Source organism: Acinonyx jubatus, chromosome E3, assembly GCF_027475565.1.
Source record: "Acinonyx jubatus isolate Ajub_Pintada_27869175 chromosome E3, VMU_Ajub_asm_v1.0, whole genome shotgun sequence".
In the NCBI taxonomy this organism is placed as follows: domain Eukaryota; kingdom Metazoa; phylum Chordata; class Mammalia; order Carnivora; family Felidae; genus Acinonyx; species Acinonyx jubatus.
Window position 1 is genome coordinate 28,724,548 of NC_069398.1, and position 16,566 is coordinate 28,741,113.

Genomic DNA, 16,566 nt, shown 5'->3' on the forward strand with positions numbered 1-16,566 from the left:
CTTCCTTTTCTGGACCCACGGGACAGAGCTGATTCACACAAACTGGTGAGAGAGAACTGGTCTGACGCCTAGAAGCCGGCATCTTCCCACCCCACCCCCTCCGGCAGTTCAAGCAGCCAATCAACCTAGACTTCGCCCCGTGACGCAACTGGTAGCCGGGGGAAAAAGTTAGGCTGCGCAGGCGCGCTCCGTCTTGACTCCCGAGCGGTCCTGCCTGGTGAGCGCGCACGCACCAGGTCTGGAAAGGCGGCCTCCGGGAGACAGAAGAGGGCAGAAGGGGAGGGAAGAGAAAAGAGAGGAAACATCAGGGAAGGAGGAGGTAAGGGGAAGGAGGGAAGTGGTAAATCGTGAAAGAAAACGCCAGGAGGGCGCTAATGGGATAGCTGGTTGGTGGAAAGGAGAAGTGGGAGTAAAAGAAAAGAGGGAAAAATAGAAGGAAGCAAGCTGGAAAAAGGAGGAGAGAGGAAATGGAAACAACAACCAACATTTACTGAAACTACTGGGGCTCGGCTTGGGGGTGCTAATACTGGGGGGCGGGGGTGATGCGGAGATGGGCTGGCCCTGCCCTGATCTTCCAGGGCTTCGGAAGGGAAGGGGAGGTTCTCCGGGTCTTTCTAGAAGGCGGACCTCCGGCAGCAGGAACAGCAAGAAAGCGCAGAGGAAGGAGATCTTGCATTTGGAGTGAGCAGAAAGGGCTTCTGGGCGCTGGGGGCAGACGGAGAGGAAAAGGACAGAAAAATGAAGGGAGAGGATTGAGAATGGAGAAATGCAAGGGGCCAGAGAACAAAGAAGAGAATTTAGAAAAGAAATCAGGGAGCGGGGTTCTCATGTTTGACCTGCACAGCTTGGCGTGCGTGGCTGTGCTCTGTGAGGCCTGGAGAGGCACGTTGTGTGGAGAAGACAGGAAGAGAGGTAGCTGCTGTGGGCGAGAGAAAAGGAGCAGGGAGGCACAGGGAAGGAGGGAAGGAAGGAAGGAAGCAAGGAAGGGAGGGGGGTGGGGGAGAAAGTAGAAAGGGGGAAGGAAGGGAGGGAGGGGTCATCCGTGGAAAGAAAAGCCCAGCCAAGATCACAGAGAGAGATGGTGGGAAAGAAGCTACGGACAGACATGGATGCAATGGAAGAGGAAACGTATTGCCTGGCTTATTACAAAAGCCTTGTAACTATATACATATGTATATGTTTATTTTAGAGAGAGAGCACTCACCCGTGCATGAGTGGGGGAGGGGCAGAGAGAGAGGGAGGCAGAGAATCCGAAGCAGACTCCAGGCTCAGAGTTGTCAGCACAGAGCCCAACACAGGGCTCAAACTCATGAACCATGAGATCACGACCTGAGCCGAAGTCGGACATTTAACCAACTGAGCCACCCAGCTGCCCTATTGCAAAAGCTTTCTAAATGGCCTCTCCGCATCTGCCTTTGGCCGTTCCCTTCAGCGTATTCTCAACACAAAAACAAAAACAAACAAACAAAAAAACCCAGGTGATCCTTTTAAACATAAGTCAGATTTAGTCACTCCTCTGCTCCAAATCCTGCAAAGGCTCCCCATCCACATCCACATAGAATCAAAGCCACAGTCCCGACCATGGCCTTCAAGGCCCCAAGTCATCAGCCCTGCCTAGGACTGCTCTAAGCTCCTCTTCTCTATCTTTGCTAGGTGGCCTCTTGTATCTCAGCACCTCCCCTACCTCCTAGCTCACTGCTACCTCAGGACCTTTGCATGGCTGGCCCCTATGCTTAGAATGTTCTTCCCCTCTATATGTTCACTCCGTCACTCCTTCACTTGCTTCAAGTTTATGCTCGAATATGACCTGAATGAGACCTACCCTGACACCTTGTTTAAAACTCACAACACCCCCCGCCTTAACTCCTGCACTCCCAATCCCCTCATTTTGTTTGACTTTCATTTTTCAATAGTCCTGCTATAACTATAATTTATTTCTTGTTTTAGGAACCATCTTCCTCTCACCCCCTGCCACTCCTAGTCTGTTTTGTAAGCTGATGTATCTCAAGGGCCTGGGACAGCACCTGGCACATCATAGGCGCTCAGTAGGTACTTGTTGAATGAATGGATGAACGAATGAATGAAGAATGCATGAATGAATGGTGCCAGGGAAGGGAGGTGAGGAGTAGGCTGTGTTGGGTCTGCCCGGTGGAGTTTGTGGGATGGCAGTGGGGGAAGCTGGGGTGTGGAGTTTGCTTTCTGCTGAGTAACTTGCGCTCAGCGAGGTTTGAGGTTGCTGGGGCTTACATCCCATGGCAGTTACTGTGCGGTAGTCAGGCAAACATCGTAAACTCCTGCAGAGGTCACTAGAAGCCCACAAAGTCAAAGGACGGAAGTGTGGTCATTACTCACCACCAGGGCTAGAGAAATCGTCCTCAGGCCCCACTTTCAGCACCCCGGATGACCCCTTCTTCTGGACCCACTTGGCCCCAGAGGCTGTCGGGATCCAGCTCCAGCCACAGAGATCATTTGGAATGTCAAAGCTGCACATTTGCATCATGCAGACTGAGGGGAGAAAGAGCGGGGTGGGGAGGGAGGGTGGATTTAGCTTGTTCTAGAAGGATGCAGCTCTCAAAAGTATGCCCCAGTGTGGGCATACTCAGAATTCTGAGTCCCAATACTGTGGGACCCAATTCTGAGTCAGAATACTGTGAGCCATGGTGGGCTGTGGAGCCAGATATAATTCCACTCCTCAACGGCTTATTCCTGGGACATGTTACAGAACCTGCCCAAGCCTCAGTTTCCTCATCTATAACTGGGAACGACAGCACCCGCCTATCTTACTTTAGATCATTTGTGGAGAGCCACTAGTACAATCCTGTGCCCAGTAAGTGTTAATTACTTGGACTCAGCTTCTGGAATTTTCCTTCACTTGAGTTTGCTCCCCTTGAATCTCTATATGTCAGCTCAGAGGGCTGATTCGGGATGGATCTGGGGGAACAGCTGGAGCGACCAGACATCCAGTTTTGCGCAGGGACTGAGGCATTCCTGAGATGCAGGACTTTCTGTGCAAAAATGGGGACAGTTCAGGGCAATCCGGACTTGGTTGGTCACTCTCGGAAAGTTATTACCACACCTGTGTTCAAAGGGAACCTCTCCTTAGGTGTAGGTGCTTCAGGATTCAAAGGTGTGACGTGTGGAAGTAGAGGGAAGCCAGAGCTGGGCGGATGGTGGAGGCAGAGAGAGAAGGAGGGACAGGGGCTCACTCCGATTGCAGGAGCCCCTATGGATGGAGATGGCATCCAGAGCGATGTCCAGGTAAGCCGTGCTGCCCCTCACTCCTTCAAACATCACCTGTGGGAGGAAGGAGGGGACCACGCAGCCTGTAAACTCCTTTGCCTCAGCCCCCACTTTTCCTGCCTGAATTCGGGTGGCCCGGCCCTGGTGCCCCCTCCTTGTCCCGGCCCGTCCTGCCCCCACCCACCCAGATTCGCCCTGGGGCCCAAGGCTCTGCCCTCTGCCTCACCCTCACCTGACTGGGCAGGGCAAGGCCCATAGGCACGGTGACAGCGGTGGGAATCCAGGAGGGGCTCTGGGTGTTAGTATGTTTCCAGAGCAGGCTGGGGCGCTTCTTCCTGGTGTCCCTGAGCAGCAGTAGTTTGAGCTGGGTGCCCCACGAAAGCCCAAACAGGTGGTAGACGAAGTGCACGCAGAGGGGGCCTTGCTCCCATATGGGGGGGGCTGCGTAGGCGGGCCACCCCGCCCCAGTGGAAGGTGCTTGATGCCATGTGCAGGTAGTAGCCCTCTGCGGGAGGCAGAACCCAGGATGATGAGGAGGCCCTCCCAGCCTTGAGGGCTGCCCTCCCACCCCCTTCCCAGAGCCCAGGCGTCCACTTCCAGCTGCCTCCCTTCTCCCTGCACCTGCATCTGCCCGTGCCTACCTCCTAGCTGTCTCCCTAAACCTTAGGCCTCCTTACCTCCGTTGGGGTAGCCCCCGGGGGGACCCGTACTGCCGGTGGGGGAGGGTCCACTGGCTCGAGTCCAGTCCCCATCATCTGTGGACCCTTGGGTCCAATCACAGAGGGGGTTGGAGTTATCCTCAAAGTCACACTGAGTGAGAACAGCTGGGAAGAAAGGGCCGCTCTGAGGCCAGGAGAGGGGAGAGGGCCAGCCCCAGAGCCAAACTGGGGGTCGGGGGTTAGCAGGATTGCTTAGCTTAGAGAAGGCAGCCACTATGTGGGTCCAGAGCACAGATTTGGAAAAGAGAATCTGAGAAATAAGAATCTCGTAGGAGAAATTCAGGGCGGGGTGGGGCAGGGCAGAATGACTTCTAGGACAGGGGTCGCACACTGAGGTCCAGGGGGTGGATTCATCTGGGCAGACAGGCTTTGTCTGGATGCATACATTTTGTTGTTGTTAATCTGAATATGAATCTTCTAGGTAGGGCTTGTACTCCACTCTTCCATGGTCCCTCCACCCTCTGTTCATCCAAGGACTGCCCTCCACACATCACTATGTGTTGATGCCATCACCCAGCCCAGAGGGCCCTTGAGGTGGCCACCCTGCCCTGGGGAAGGAGAAAGATCTGAGTGGTGCTGGTTTCCAACTCACAGTTATCCCTAGAGTTGCGAGCAACTGGCTTCCATTCTGAAGGCTTCCCCTTCCTTGGGGTTGGAGAAGGAAAAAAAAAAGTAATACTTGTCATCATCAAGAATCATAAGCTTCATTGATCGTGAGCTTTCTGAGTGGTCCTTCATGAAGGATTTCTTGGTATTCATATTGTACCAAAGTGTAGGCAGCGAACATATATTTACTTGTCTTTAAGGTTTTCGAAAGGCCGGGCGCTTGGGTGGCTCAGTCGGTTGGGCGACTGACTTCGGCTCAAGTCATGATCTCACTGCTTGTGGGTTCGAGCTGCACATCAGGCTCTGTGCTGACAGCTCAGAGCCTGGAGCCTGCTTCAGATTCTGTGTCTCCTTCCCTCTCTATGACCCTCCCCAACTTGTGCTCTCTCAAAAAATAAACATTAAAAAAAAAAAAGAAGGCCCCCAACCTCCTCACGTTAAATTCTCATCTATCTCCTAAAAATAAAATAAAATAATGAGTGTCTCTCCTTGGAGCGCCTCACTGGTTCCCTCCGTGCCTCTGTGACCTGTGTTGGAGCCTCCCTGGAGGAGGAACCCGATCGTGTATATGGCAGTTCTCAAGCAGTGCCTCGGCGTTTACACCTGGGGAAACCCCTTCCTTTGAGCTGAGGTCCTCTTGTGCTGAAGCCTAAGTTCTCCCCTTAGACCGGGGACCCTGGGTCCCACGCTGCCCTAGCTACGTGCCACTGAACATACAGATGAATAACACAGGGATGGCCCCTCCTCGCCCTAGGAATAACGCAGAGAAGCTCACTGCGCCTCCCCAGATGGTGTAGGCCAAACAGAATAGCCCTTTGCCATACACGTACAAGTTCTACTTGCTCAAATCCCACAAAACAAGCTCCAGGACACCAAGGCATCTATCATTTCTTGCTGCCTCTACCGGAAGTCTCCTGTCTGCTGGGTTTGCCCTGGGTTTGGTCCGTTTCCTGAAGGCCCAGCCTCTCCTCTCGTCTCTTCTTGCTCTTTCTAACATCTGGGCTCTGTCCTCTGAGCTTCTCACACTCCTCAGTTCTAGGCGCTTGGGTCGTGGGGTTCTCCCCACTCTTCCTGTTCATCATCCCCTTCCTCCCCACTGCTGTGCCCTTCATCGTTACCCTTTTGCCCCCTCCAGCTTTGCCCTTCACTCTCCCCCAGAGTCACCCCAGATCACCCCCTGAGCCCCGCTTACCGGACAGGGGCAGGCATGTGGCCCTGGCCCCAGCCGGCCCCCACCAGCAGCACCAGAGTCCAGACTGGAGGAGCCATATGGGACCTCAGAGGCGGCTCTTAAGGAAGAGGGGAAGGCACAGTGAGCGCGGGCTACTTTATCTATCCCTGACCCTCCTCGCTTGACATCCTTCCAGGGATGCCATGAAAACCAGACAGAGAACACCAGAACGCTCTGGGAAATGAAAAAACTACAAGGGTGGAAATTTAAAACCCAGTGAAAGGAAATGAGATGACAGCAGGAGAGAAAGACCAAGAGAAAGACTTAGAGAAGCAGTCCAGAACGTCTAGCATCCAACCAAAAGAGTTCAAATCAGAAAGAACAAAGGAAAAGAAAGGACTTCGGAAAAACCACACGAGAAGATTTCATAGGACTGAGCTACAAGTCTCTTGATGAAAAGGGGTCTCTTATGATGGGTGCAAAGACACCCATGGAAGGTCTGTCATGAGATTTCAGAGTATTGGGGGAGGAGGGGAGAGAAGACCCTAACTACTTTCAGATAGAAAGAAACGGGTCACATACTAAGGATCAGGAATCAGCATGGCATCAGGCTTTTCAATAGCAACCAGGGGTTCTAAGAGGCCATGGAACATTGTCTGCAGAATTCCAACAGAAAATCATTTCAAATCTAAAATTCTATAGCTGGCAACAATGGCGAAAACAACTGGCAGGTCATTACTGGCAAAGAATCAATCGAAAAAGGCAAGTCCCAGAGGAAGACATACCACCAGCCAGTAAACATCAGAGAAGATGTCCTGCTTCACTAGCGATAAGGAAAATGCTAATCAAAACTACAACTGTCACATTGACAACCATTTAAGAGATTGAAGGCATTGGGCATTGGCCAGGATGTGGGTAGACACACTCAAATACATTGATGCTAAGACTCTATGTTGGTGAAAACTTCTTCGAAGGTAATCTGAAACTCTCAAACTTCCTAACATGCACGTCTTTGACCCCACCTTACCTTTCCAAGCATCTTCCCACAGAAATACCTATTTGCACAAAATAGTAATAGAAATGCCTTTTTGCACAAAGCTGGGCACATCTTAAAGATGGTACTGATTAGGAAAAAAAATCGAGATTACCCAAACATTTGCCAGCAGAGATGCGGTTGGATCATAGTCAAGGACTATTTTTCACATGGAGGAATATTATGTACATATTAAAAAGAATGGCACTCCTCCAAAAGTTAAAAATAGAATTACCATAGGGCCCAGCAATTCCACTTTTGGCTGTATACGAAAAAGAATTGAACGCAAAGATGAAGAGATAGATAACCTGGTCACCCATGTTTATGGTGGCATTATTCACCATAGCCAAAAGGTGAAGGTGACCCAAAGTCCACAAAGCCAAAAAATATGGCACATACATACAATATCATTCAGCCTTTTTTTTTAATGTTGATTTTTAATTTTTTTATTTTTTGAGAGAGACAGAGTGTGAACAAGGGAGGGGCAGAGAGAGGGAGACACAGAATCTGAAGCAAGCTCTAGGCTCCCAACTGTCAGCACAGAGCCCAATGCGGGGCTCGAACTCGCAAACTGTGAGATCATGACCTGAGCCGGAGTCGGATATTTAACCAGCTGAGCCACCCAAGCGCCCCTCATTCAGCCTTTAAAAAAATTTTTTTTTCTTTTTCAACGTTTTTTATTTATTTTTGGGACAGAGAGAGACAGAGCATGAACGGGGGAGGGGCAGAGAGAGAGGGAGACACAGAATCGGAAACAGGCTCCAGGCTCCAAGCCATCAGCCCAGAGCCTGACGCGGGGCTCGAACTCACGGACTGCGAGATCGTAACCTGGCTGAAGTTGGACGCTTAACCGACTGCACCACCCAGGCGCCCCTCATTCAGCCTTTAAAATGAAGGACATTCTCACACATGCTGCAACACTGAGGACATTATGCTAAGTGAAATAAGCCTGACACAGAAAGACAAATAGCATATGATTCCGCTCATAGGAGATGCCTACTGTAGTCAGACTCGTAGAGACAGAAAATAGAATGGTGGTTGACAGGAATAAGGAGTTTTTGTTTCATGGGGACAGGATTTCAGCTAGGGAAGATGTGAAGGTTGTGTGGATGGCCAGTGGTGATGATGTCACAATGCGAATGTACTTAATGCCACTGAACTGCACGCTTAAAAATGGTTAAGAAGAGGGGTGCCTGGCTGACTCAGTTGGAAGAGTGTGAGACTCTTGATCTTGGGGTCGTGAGTTCAAGCCCTATGTGGGGTACAGAGATAAATACATTTTAAAAAAACAAAAGAATCTTTTAAGAATTTGAATGGTTAAGATGACAAATTTTATGTTGAGTATGTTACCACAATCAAAAAATAATTTAAAAATATTAATTGATGTTATTACACTTTGTTAAAGTTTATTCCTGGCTTAAGGAAAAAATAAAGAATGGTGGTAGAGCTGTACGCTGTGATAGTGGAAAGGGATCCTGCGTATGTTATTAAATGAAAGAGTCTGGAAGAGTCCAGAATGCAGACAACAGGAGGGATGAGCCACCTCTGGGAAGGGACAGAGGAGACCTTGCCGACACAAGTTTAGAGACTTTCTAAACCACAAAGAGGTGGTAATCAGACAAGATGGGAAGACACATCCAGGAAGGGAGAATGTTCCAAGCTTAGAGGGAGCATGACACTTTTTTGAAGAATGGTGTGGGGGCGGCGGGGGGGGGGGGGGGGGGGGCGGAGAGGCAGGGTCCCTGGCTTGGAGGACCTTGGATGCCATAGCTTTGAAGGGCCACTAAAAGTTTTTAAGCCACCAGGGTGACTTGATCCCACGTACATTCTCCAAAGGCTTCTGTGGCAGCCTCGGCAGATAAGGACCAAAGAGAGGCTGGTTGGAGCTGGAGAGACAGGAGAGGAGGCTGCGGAGGGTGAGGGATGGTGGTGCAGCTGGACAGCAACATCGAGACAGCAGGAGTGGGGAGAACTTTCCAGGAGCCAGGAACAGCGGTGCTTGTGGGCTAATCTAACCGCACCTCGTGTCCTCTTCATTGCACAACTATTGTCCTCGTTTTCCATGTGTTGAAACTGAGCTCTTCGGAAATGAAGTCCATTGTCCGGCCCAAGAGCATGGCTCCGGCGGTCCCCACAGTGTGGCCTGCAGACTCCCACAGTTGTGTTGGGAGCATCCAGAGGAGGTCAGGGCCCCACCCCCACCCCAGCCAGAGCAGCTCTGCTTTGACCTGTTTCATAAATGGCAATCCTACATAAGACTGCAGCGGAAGGGTGGTTTTGCCCCTTTTGAAAAGGCTGTTGACTCCCACTGCACATACGGAGCTGTATCTAGGCTGGAGGGCTGGTCAGCAGCGAGCTGGCCTCTCCTGTCCAGACTTCCCATATCCTACCACACCCAGGTGTTTCTAAAAACCTTCAGTTTCACTCCCTTCACCTTGGCAGCCCCCCATTCCCTATCATCAAATCTATGCCCGGCGTGGCTCAGTCGGTAGAGCATCTGACTCTTGGTTTCAGCTCAGGTCATGATTTCGTGGTTGTGGGATTGAGCCACACGTTGGGTTCTGTGTGGACAGCAAGGAGCCTGCTTGGGATTCTCTCTCCCTCTCTCTCTGCCCCTACCCCACTCATGAGCGTGTTCTCTCTCTCTCTCTCTCTCTCTCTCTCAAAATAAATAAACTGTAAAAAACTTAAAAAAAAATCTATGCCCAGGGGTACATCGAAGAGGGAAGTCCTAACCCCCTTAGCAGTCCTGGGGATTCCTGCCCACATGAACCCAAAGGGACTGTGTAGGGGTCCGATCTGGGGAGAGAGCAATCCTCTGCCCCTTTTCATCAAAGTGGGGGATGTAATGGATGCCCAGCCCAAACCCTGATCTACCCTTTCTCCATACCAGGTTAGGAGAACAGTCAAGAGAGGGACAGCGCCAGGAAATGGTTAACCCGGGGAAGAGTAACAGAAGTCAATTGATCCACAGCCCCTCCTGGTTGGGCAATAAGTCCTCCGAGGGCTGCTTTTGCTGACCTCTCTTTGGCGCCACAGAGCTGGACAATCTCAGCTTCCAACCTGTCCGGGGGTGGGGGTTGGTTCACAAGTCAGGACAGGAAGGGCCAGCGATGTGGGAGGGAGCCCCCGGGCTCTGCATTTTGGGGAGTCATGAGTGCACAAGGACCCAGAGGGCTTGTGGCTTGACCAGCCTAGCAGCTGCAGGGATAGGTGTGAGAGACCCTGGCGTGTAGAAACCCTGGGAACCACTCCAGAGAAGTAAAGCTGGTTTTGGCTTCACTGTGTTTCCTTGGACACTTTACTCACCCTCTCTGGTCCTTAGTGTGTGCTTCTGTAAAATGGAGAGACTAGCACGGCTAAATTTTGTTTTATTTTGTTTTGTTTTAAAGCAGGAATTGTGTGTGGGTCATGTAATTTTTTTCCTAATCAATTTTTAAAAATCAAGAAGAGAGAGTTCATGGACATTTGGGCATGACTCATATAAGTTGGGAAACCATACTCCTGCCTGCTTTTCTGTTGCCAGTAATCTTTCATAATGTTACAGTTTTATGATGGAATTTTAGAGGAATTAACCTTGACCAGCTAGGGAAAAAAAAAAAAACAAAAAACGTAGTTAACATTCAGCTCAGGTTGCAATGTCTAATGTTGCCAACTCAACTCCAGCAACACTTGTCTTCTTTGGTGAGAAGAGGATTCTGAGCAGTTCCAGGAACATCTTAGGTGACCTGTGAGCTGGGGTCAGGCAGGTGCATTTGGTCAGCCTGATGCTCAGGCCCAGGGAGAAGGTTTGGGCCAATAGGTGGCAGTCAAGGTGGGGTCTCCGGCTGCTGGAGGCGACTGAGTTGGCCTCCAGTGCTGGAGACTTGGGTCTGGGAAGGGTGGGAGGTAACTTCTGCCCATCTAGGGAGGAAGGAGGAACCCCAGGCAGGGGATGGAGCAGGGAGGAGTTGATAGTGAGAGATGGATGGGCCTAAAGCCTCACTGACCCAGAAGTGCTCCCTCTCCTCCAGCTACTCCCTCTACGCTCCTTTCCCTGTGGTCCCCGCTTGGGGCAGAAGAGGGAACCAGGGTCAGAGAACCTGGATCCTGGTCCTTATCTTCCTCTCAGTGTCTTACGGCCTGGGCACGGCCCGTAATCTCTCTGAACCTTGGTTTCTTCCTCTGCAAAATGGAGATCCTCTACCGTCTCTGCCTTCCTCTCTCGTTTAGGAGAGCAAATAAGAAAATGCCCCGAGAAAGCACCTTGTAAATCGCAAAGCGCTCTACAAACACAAGGCAGTGCCATTAAACAATTATGTAACCCGCTGACTCAGAACTGGGCTGTGCTGGCTCCTGTCCTGCCAGGAAGTCAGAGGAGCTGGCTGGCTGTCGTTTACCTGGTGGGACTTAAGTTTTATTCTCCCCATCCGGCAAACGGGGATGATACTGAAGGTCCTCCTGTTTCGTGGATTGGTGGTGAGAATCACAGCAGGTCATGCCGGTGCCAGAGTTTAATAAGTTGTGAATCATCATCATAATAGTACAGAAGAGAGTTCACACTCCCTGCCTGTGCCTGAAAAATATCTGGAATCTGGAGACACCCTCCCTCCTTGGGTATCTATGTTGCTTCGCAGGGACTTGAGCCTTCACCAGGTCCTTCCCATCGGGGCCTGTCCATACAGTGACCTACAAAGCCGGCTCTGTCCACGTTTATGAGCTCCTGTCTTTTTGTCTCCAGTGGGGAATGCCTGCTTTCTCGGAGGACACCTGGGCTGTGAGTGGCGCAGATGATCATTTCATGTTTTTCTAAGCACTCAGCACAGAAGCTGGCACCCAGTGGGTACTCCGTTAAGTGTGGAATAAATGAGTTATGTGGGGTTTTTTTTAAGTTTTTTTATTTTTGAGAGAGAGAGACAGACAGGCAGACAGAGTGCTAGTGGGGGAGGGGCAGAGAGAGAAAAGGAGAAAGAGACACAGAATCTGAAGGAAGCTCCAGGCTCCAAGCTGTCAGCACAGAGCCCGACGCAAGCCTTGAACTCACGAGCCATGAGATCAAGACCTGAGCCAACGTCAGATACTTAACCAACTGAGCCACTCAGGCACCCCATATGTTTTGAATGTTTTAACATACTGGCCCAGGTCATATAGTTGGGGTCCCTTAACTAGCTAGGTACCACATCAGGCTAAGATGTGCTTAGGGGTTGAGTCCTCAACCTTGTGTTCAGGTCCCAGCTGCCATTATTAGCTGCATTCCTTGGATTTCAGGACAACCCTCTTGACTTCAGTTCTGCCAGAGAGAAAGACAGATTCCTCCCTTCCTGATTCACAGCAGTGGGACAAGAACCAGATGATGCCATCTGTGGAAACCGCAATACAAACTTCTTTTTTAAAAAAAATTTTTTTAACGTTTATTTATTTTTGAGACAGAGACAGAGCATGAAGGGGGGAGGGTCAGAGAGAGAGAGACACAGAATCGGAAGCAGGCTCCAGGCTCTGAGCCATCAACCCAGAGCCCGACGCGGGGCTCGAACTCACGGACCGTGAGATCGTGACCTGAGCCGAAGTTGGACGCTCAACCGTCTGAGCCACCCAGGCGCCCCTGCAAACTTCTATTGAAATGTGCCAAGATCGGAGCCTTAAGGGTTCTTTTGCAGGCCAATTTGTTTAGCATTTCCTAGTGGGGCCTGAAGAGGGCACTGTACCCCAGGAGCTGGATTGGCCAGGTGAAAATTCTCCTTTGGATCCACCCCTCTGTGGATTCCTCCCACCCCTGCCCCCATCACGCTCCTATACTTCACAAATACCCTCCAATCCTGCAACCTACCCCTAATTTTTCCTGCTGCAGATTGCAAAACTTCTCTCTCTTTTGCATATTTTCAGGGGTGCAGCCTGACTTCTCTGTTTTGTTATAGAAACAGAGAGACTGATCCTCCCATATATGTTAATGGCCAGGATCTGGATCCTGATGCAGTTTTGTGTCATCTTTTGCTGTCTGCACTGGTCTCTCCTGGGTGGTACTTTACAGCGGAAGCATTATGTCTGGGAAGGAATTTGAAGTTGATTGTCAGAGTAATGAGTAAAATTAGACGTAGGGATGGAGAGTGGAGGCTGTTTGTTCTGTGTCCCATATCCCGGGGAAGCAGGGAGCAGGTAGGGATTCTGTGGAAGGAACAAGCAGAAGAGGGAAGGGGTCAGTGCTGGGGGAATTGGGGGTTCCTGTTGTCTTGACCTTGGCAGTGACTTTATTTCTTCGTCTGTTCAATGGGAATGACAGTGGACACTTTCTCATAGAGTTGTGCAAGGAATCAAATGAAGTCGAGTAAGGGAACCACCTGGAAGAGCCATGCTCAGTGAGACCCTTGTCGGGGAAGGTGGCTCCTTCTGTGAGTTACAGGGTAGAGCATTAATAGTGACCATCCCCGGCAAGGAAAGAGGGCAGCGGGATTTAGAGGTGGCAAAGGCGGATACTGGGAATGTGGTTTTAGCCAAAGGCACCACAGAGAAGAAGTGAGAAATAATAAGGGTCTAGTATACAGGACTGGGAGCTGTCCCCAGCCACCAAAGGGACTCTTCCTCCTGGCTCCTGTTTCCTTGATGGCGGCTGTAACTCACTAAAGAGAGTTGCCAGCTGCCTACTGAGGAATAGCCTTGAATGGAGCCACCTTATTGACCAGCGTGGGCAGAGCTTGTGGCCTCAGGCCCAGTGGGGTCAAGAGGTCAGACAGGCCATGCGAGGCAGCACGTAGGGCCTGACCCCCTCCAGCTCTAGTTTCCCAGGACTGCTGCCTGCTGCCAGGGTGGGAGCAGGGCCAGGGAAGTGGGGCGCTCCAGGAGAAAACAGAAAAGCCAAGAGCCATGTTGTGGTTTCAGTTCTTGCCGGTGAGATTGAAAAATACACAAGATGTGGACCCACTGAGAGCCAGGGGCCAGCCCCCATCCCATCTCCCTGGCTCCCACCACCCTTCGTCCGGCGGGCTCTTACTATCATGGGAGTGCCCATGAGACCTGGAGAATTCATGGCTCGCCACCTAAATTCTCTGGTCCCTCCTATCCCTGCCTGATGGGTGCACGAAGAGGTATCGGCCCTCCACCTTGTCCCGGCATCACGGTTCGGCAGGGCACCAAGATGAGTTTCGGTTTCTCCCCAGCAAGGCTCCATCCCCAAGTTTAAGCTGATTTCCTCCAAATTCCTCCTGCTTCGGGGCCTCAGGCTGGCCCTGTGACATCCTTAGATCTGAGTTGCGCTCCGGACAGTTCCTCTGGCCCTTGCGATGTCACCACTGGCCGTGGAGTGTCCGTGGGACAGGCTGGTGCTGAGCTGATCACCCCCAACAGGGGTCAGGAGTGGTGGTGCAGAGGGCGTGGCACAGGCAGTGGTGGTAAGTGAGGTGGTGGACATGCCCGGGGTGGGAGCACCTGGTCACCTGTCTCCTCTTCGGCAGGCCTCCCCTGTGTACAGCGTCAGCTTTCCCCGCAGGAAGTTGGAGTAGATTCGGAAAAGTTTGCACAAAGTATCGACAGTGAATGTTCGGAGTGGAGCAGCAGAGGTTGCCTCTGGAAGGGAGGTGGCTTCCTTCTGCCAAGGAGAGAACAGAAGGTTACCGCAGTGCCGGGGCCCCTGGAGGGAGATGGGATTCAGGCTAGGATCGGAAGGGGGATGAGAGCCTCAGTATTTCTTGGCAGGGCTCCTTCTCCCATTTTACAGAAAGGGCAGAGAGAAGTGAGGCCCCCCCACCTACGCACCTGGGCTCCCAGTGCCCGAAGCAGGGAGGTGAGGCTGCGCAGGCTGCTGACGGCTTTATCCACATGCAGCTGCAGGGTCTCAGATGGCTGGGAGGAGTTGGCCAGCAAGGCCTGGCCCCGCAGGATGGCTTCTGAGAGCAGGGCGAGGCCCTGCCAGACTTCCACAGCCTGCTGCCCGACCTAAAGGGAGTGGACACTTGGAGTCAGCAGCCCAAGCCAGCCCCTCCATCTCAGCAACCCCAAGCACCAAGCTGAGCAAATGAAGGCATGGAATCAGTTTTGTTGAATGAATGAATGAATGAATGAATGAAGAAAGGAACAAATGAATGGACATACTGCATTCAGCCCTCACCTCCTTCTATCATTCTCCCTCCCACCCCAACAGGTTCCCAAAATGAGACTCCCCAAGAAGAAGGAAAACATAAACTCACGTCCATCCTCTTCCAGGTATAGAAGTTGACCTTGGTGTCTGGGACAGTGATATTCTCACTGAAGCTGCAGCCTTCAGCACAGCCCATCTGAAATGCACGACCCCCGAGTCAGGCTCCCCGAGGGCTCCCCTCCACCATTGCCCCTTACCTAGCTTCCAGGTATGCATTGGGGGTACCACTTTTATCATTGTTACTGGGGGTTCTGGCTTCCCACCTCCCTGAACCAAGTGCCAGGAAGGGGCTCAGCTTCCTGGATCTTGGAGGACCCCCCCCCCCCCAGGACTCCTGAGAGTGAGTTCTGTGGAATGTTTTGTGGAGGGGGCCTCACCGTGACATTTTCGGCCTCCCTGGCCTCCAGAATGTACCTCTCCAGGACTCGGCTGTCACAGATGAGGCGAGGGGGGGCGCCCAGGACTGGGAGGCCCAGGGGAAGCAGCAGCAAAGATAGCAGAAGCAGCAGGGCAGGACATTCTAGAAAAGAGTGCCAGGCTGAGTGTGTTTGGAGGAGCAGGTTCACACATCCCGTTCCTCTGCCCCCAGCTTGTCGCTCCCACCCCGAACCTTCCCAGCGCTCGGGTTCTGCCTCCTTGGCCTTCATTCAATCCCCGCCGCCGCCGCCGCGGTGAGCACACCCCACCCCCCAAACTACCGGCATCCCCTTCTCCCGGGCAAACTTCAATCCCGGTGTGACAGAGGCTTCCCCTCTCGCAGATCCCGGGGATTGCTCCAAGACCCAGGTATCAGCTTCCTCCCCACGCACGGAGCCGCCCCTCTTCCCCCCGAACCCGCAAACCGCGTCCCGGTGCCCGGGTCAGATTTCACCTTTTCCCGGCGGCTCCGGGAGCCCTGCCGGCACGTGGAGGCTGCCCCACCCCCCTTGCCCTTCCGGGGTCCTTGGCAAGTTGTCGGTCCTTGAACCCGGCCACCTCGGGGCCACTAGCCCCAGCGGTAAATTCCTGCTCAAACAGGGGCCCAGGCGGGCGGGGGCTCCTCCAGCCGGCGGGTACTCACCGCACGACCCCATCTCTGCGCCTCCCCCGGCCCCTCAGCGACTAGGGGCTCGGCCGGCGCCCTTGCCGGGAGCCCTCATCCCGGGAAGCGCGGCGGGGCAGGGCCGGCCTCACGCCCTGAAGGAAAGGGCCACCGTCCGGGGGCCGCCGAGCCGGGGTCGCGCACAGCGAGCGCAGGACTGCTGGCCACGGTCCGCGAGGACTGGTGCGCGGCGACCGGTCGGGGTTGGCCCGGGGACTGCGGCTCGGCCGGGGGTCGGGGCTGTTATCAGCATGTGTGCGTGCGTGTGTGGGGGTGGGGGGCAGGCTGTGTGCGTGAGGGGTCGCCGGAGGTAGGGGCCAGAGGGGTCAGACCGGGGTAGGACGCCTGGGTCGGGGGTTCGCCGGGGCGGGAGCACAGCGGCCGCAGGCGCGGAGCGGGGCACCGGTCTGCGCGTCCGAGCCCGGGTTCTGGGAGGTGCCGCTGGGTGCGCACCCGCGGGAGGGGTGCCATTCTGGGAAAGGCTGGGGGCCTCCGACGCTCCCTGGGGGTGGGAGAGTGGGGCGTCCCGTTCTCGGGCCAAGGTGGGGGGGTTCAGAGTTGGGGGTGCCGGTTCCTGCGAGGCAGCTGGGTCTGGAGGCCGGGAAGGTG

General features: G+C 53.1%; 2 protein-coding genes and 1 long non-coding RNA gene across 4 annotated transcripts in view; 1 reads left to right on the forward strand and 2 right to left on the reverse strand.

Annotated features, from left to right (window-relative positions):
• The window catches only part of ZAN (zonadhesin), a 37,691-nt gene extending 31,232 nt beyond the window's left edge, over window positions 1-6,459 (reverse strand). Inside the window, 7 exon segments of the mRNA XM_053213589.1 lie at window positions 2,353-2,505; window positions 3,207-3,294; window positions 3,473-3,679; window positions 3,681-3,745; window positions 3,918-4,064; window positions 4,552-4,604; window positions 5,758-6,459. Of these exon segments, the coding sequence (XP_053069564.1) occupies window positions 2,353-2,505; window positions 3,207-3,294; window positions 3,473-3,679; window positions 3,681-3,745; window positions 3,918-4,064; window positions 4,552-4,604; window positions 5,758-5,834 (790 nt within the window). The 5' untranslated portion in view covers window positions 5,835-6,459.
• LOC113594526 (uncharacterized) lies at window positions 190-15,044 on the forward strand. Of its 2 annotated transcripts, none has more exons than XR_003414906.2 (3): window positions 190-319; window positions 1,948-2,049; window positions 14,880-15,044. It is a non-coding gene; the product is annotated as an uncharacterized LOC113594526 (long non-coding RNA). The 2 variants fall into 2 exon arrangements; XR_003414903.2 differs by having other exon boundaries at window positions 1,948-2,045.
• EPO (erythropoietin) lies at window positions 12,186-16,162 on the reverse strand. Its single transcript, XM_015085729.3, has 5 exons — window positions 15,937-16,162; window positions 15,254-15,396; window positions 14,926-15,012; window positions 14,495-14,674; window positions 12,186-14,327 (listed from the first exon to the last, which is right to left on the reverse strand). The coding sequence occupies exons 1-5, from the start codon at window positions 15,947-15,949 to the stop codon at window positions 14,172-14,174; spliced, it is 579 nt and encodes a 192-aa protein (XP_014941215.3). The 5' UTR covers window positions 15,950-16,162; the 3' UTR covers window positions 12,186-14,171.
• Window positions 16,163-16,566: the final 404 nt, after the last annotated feature.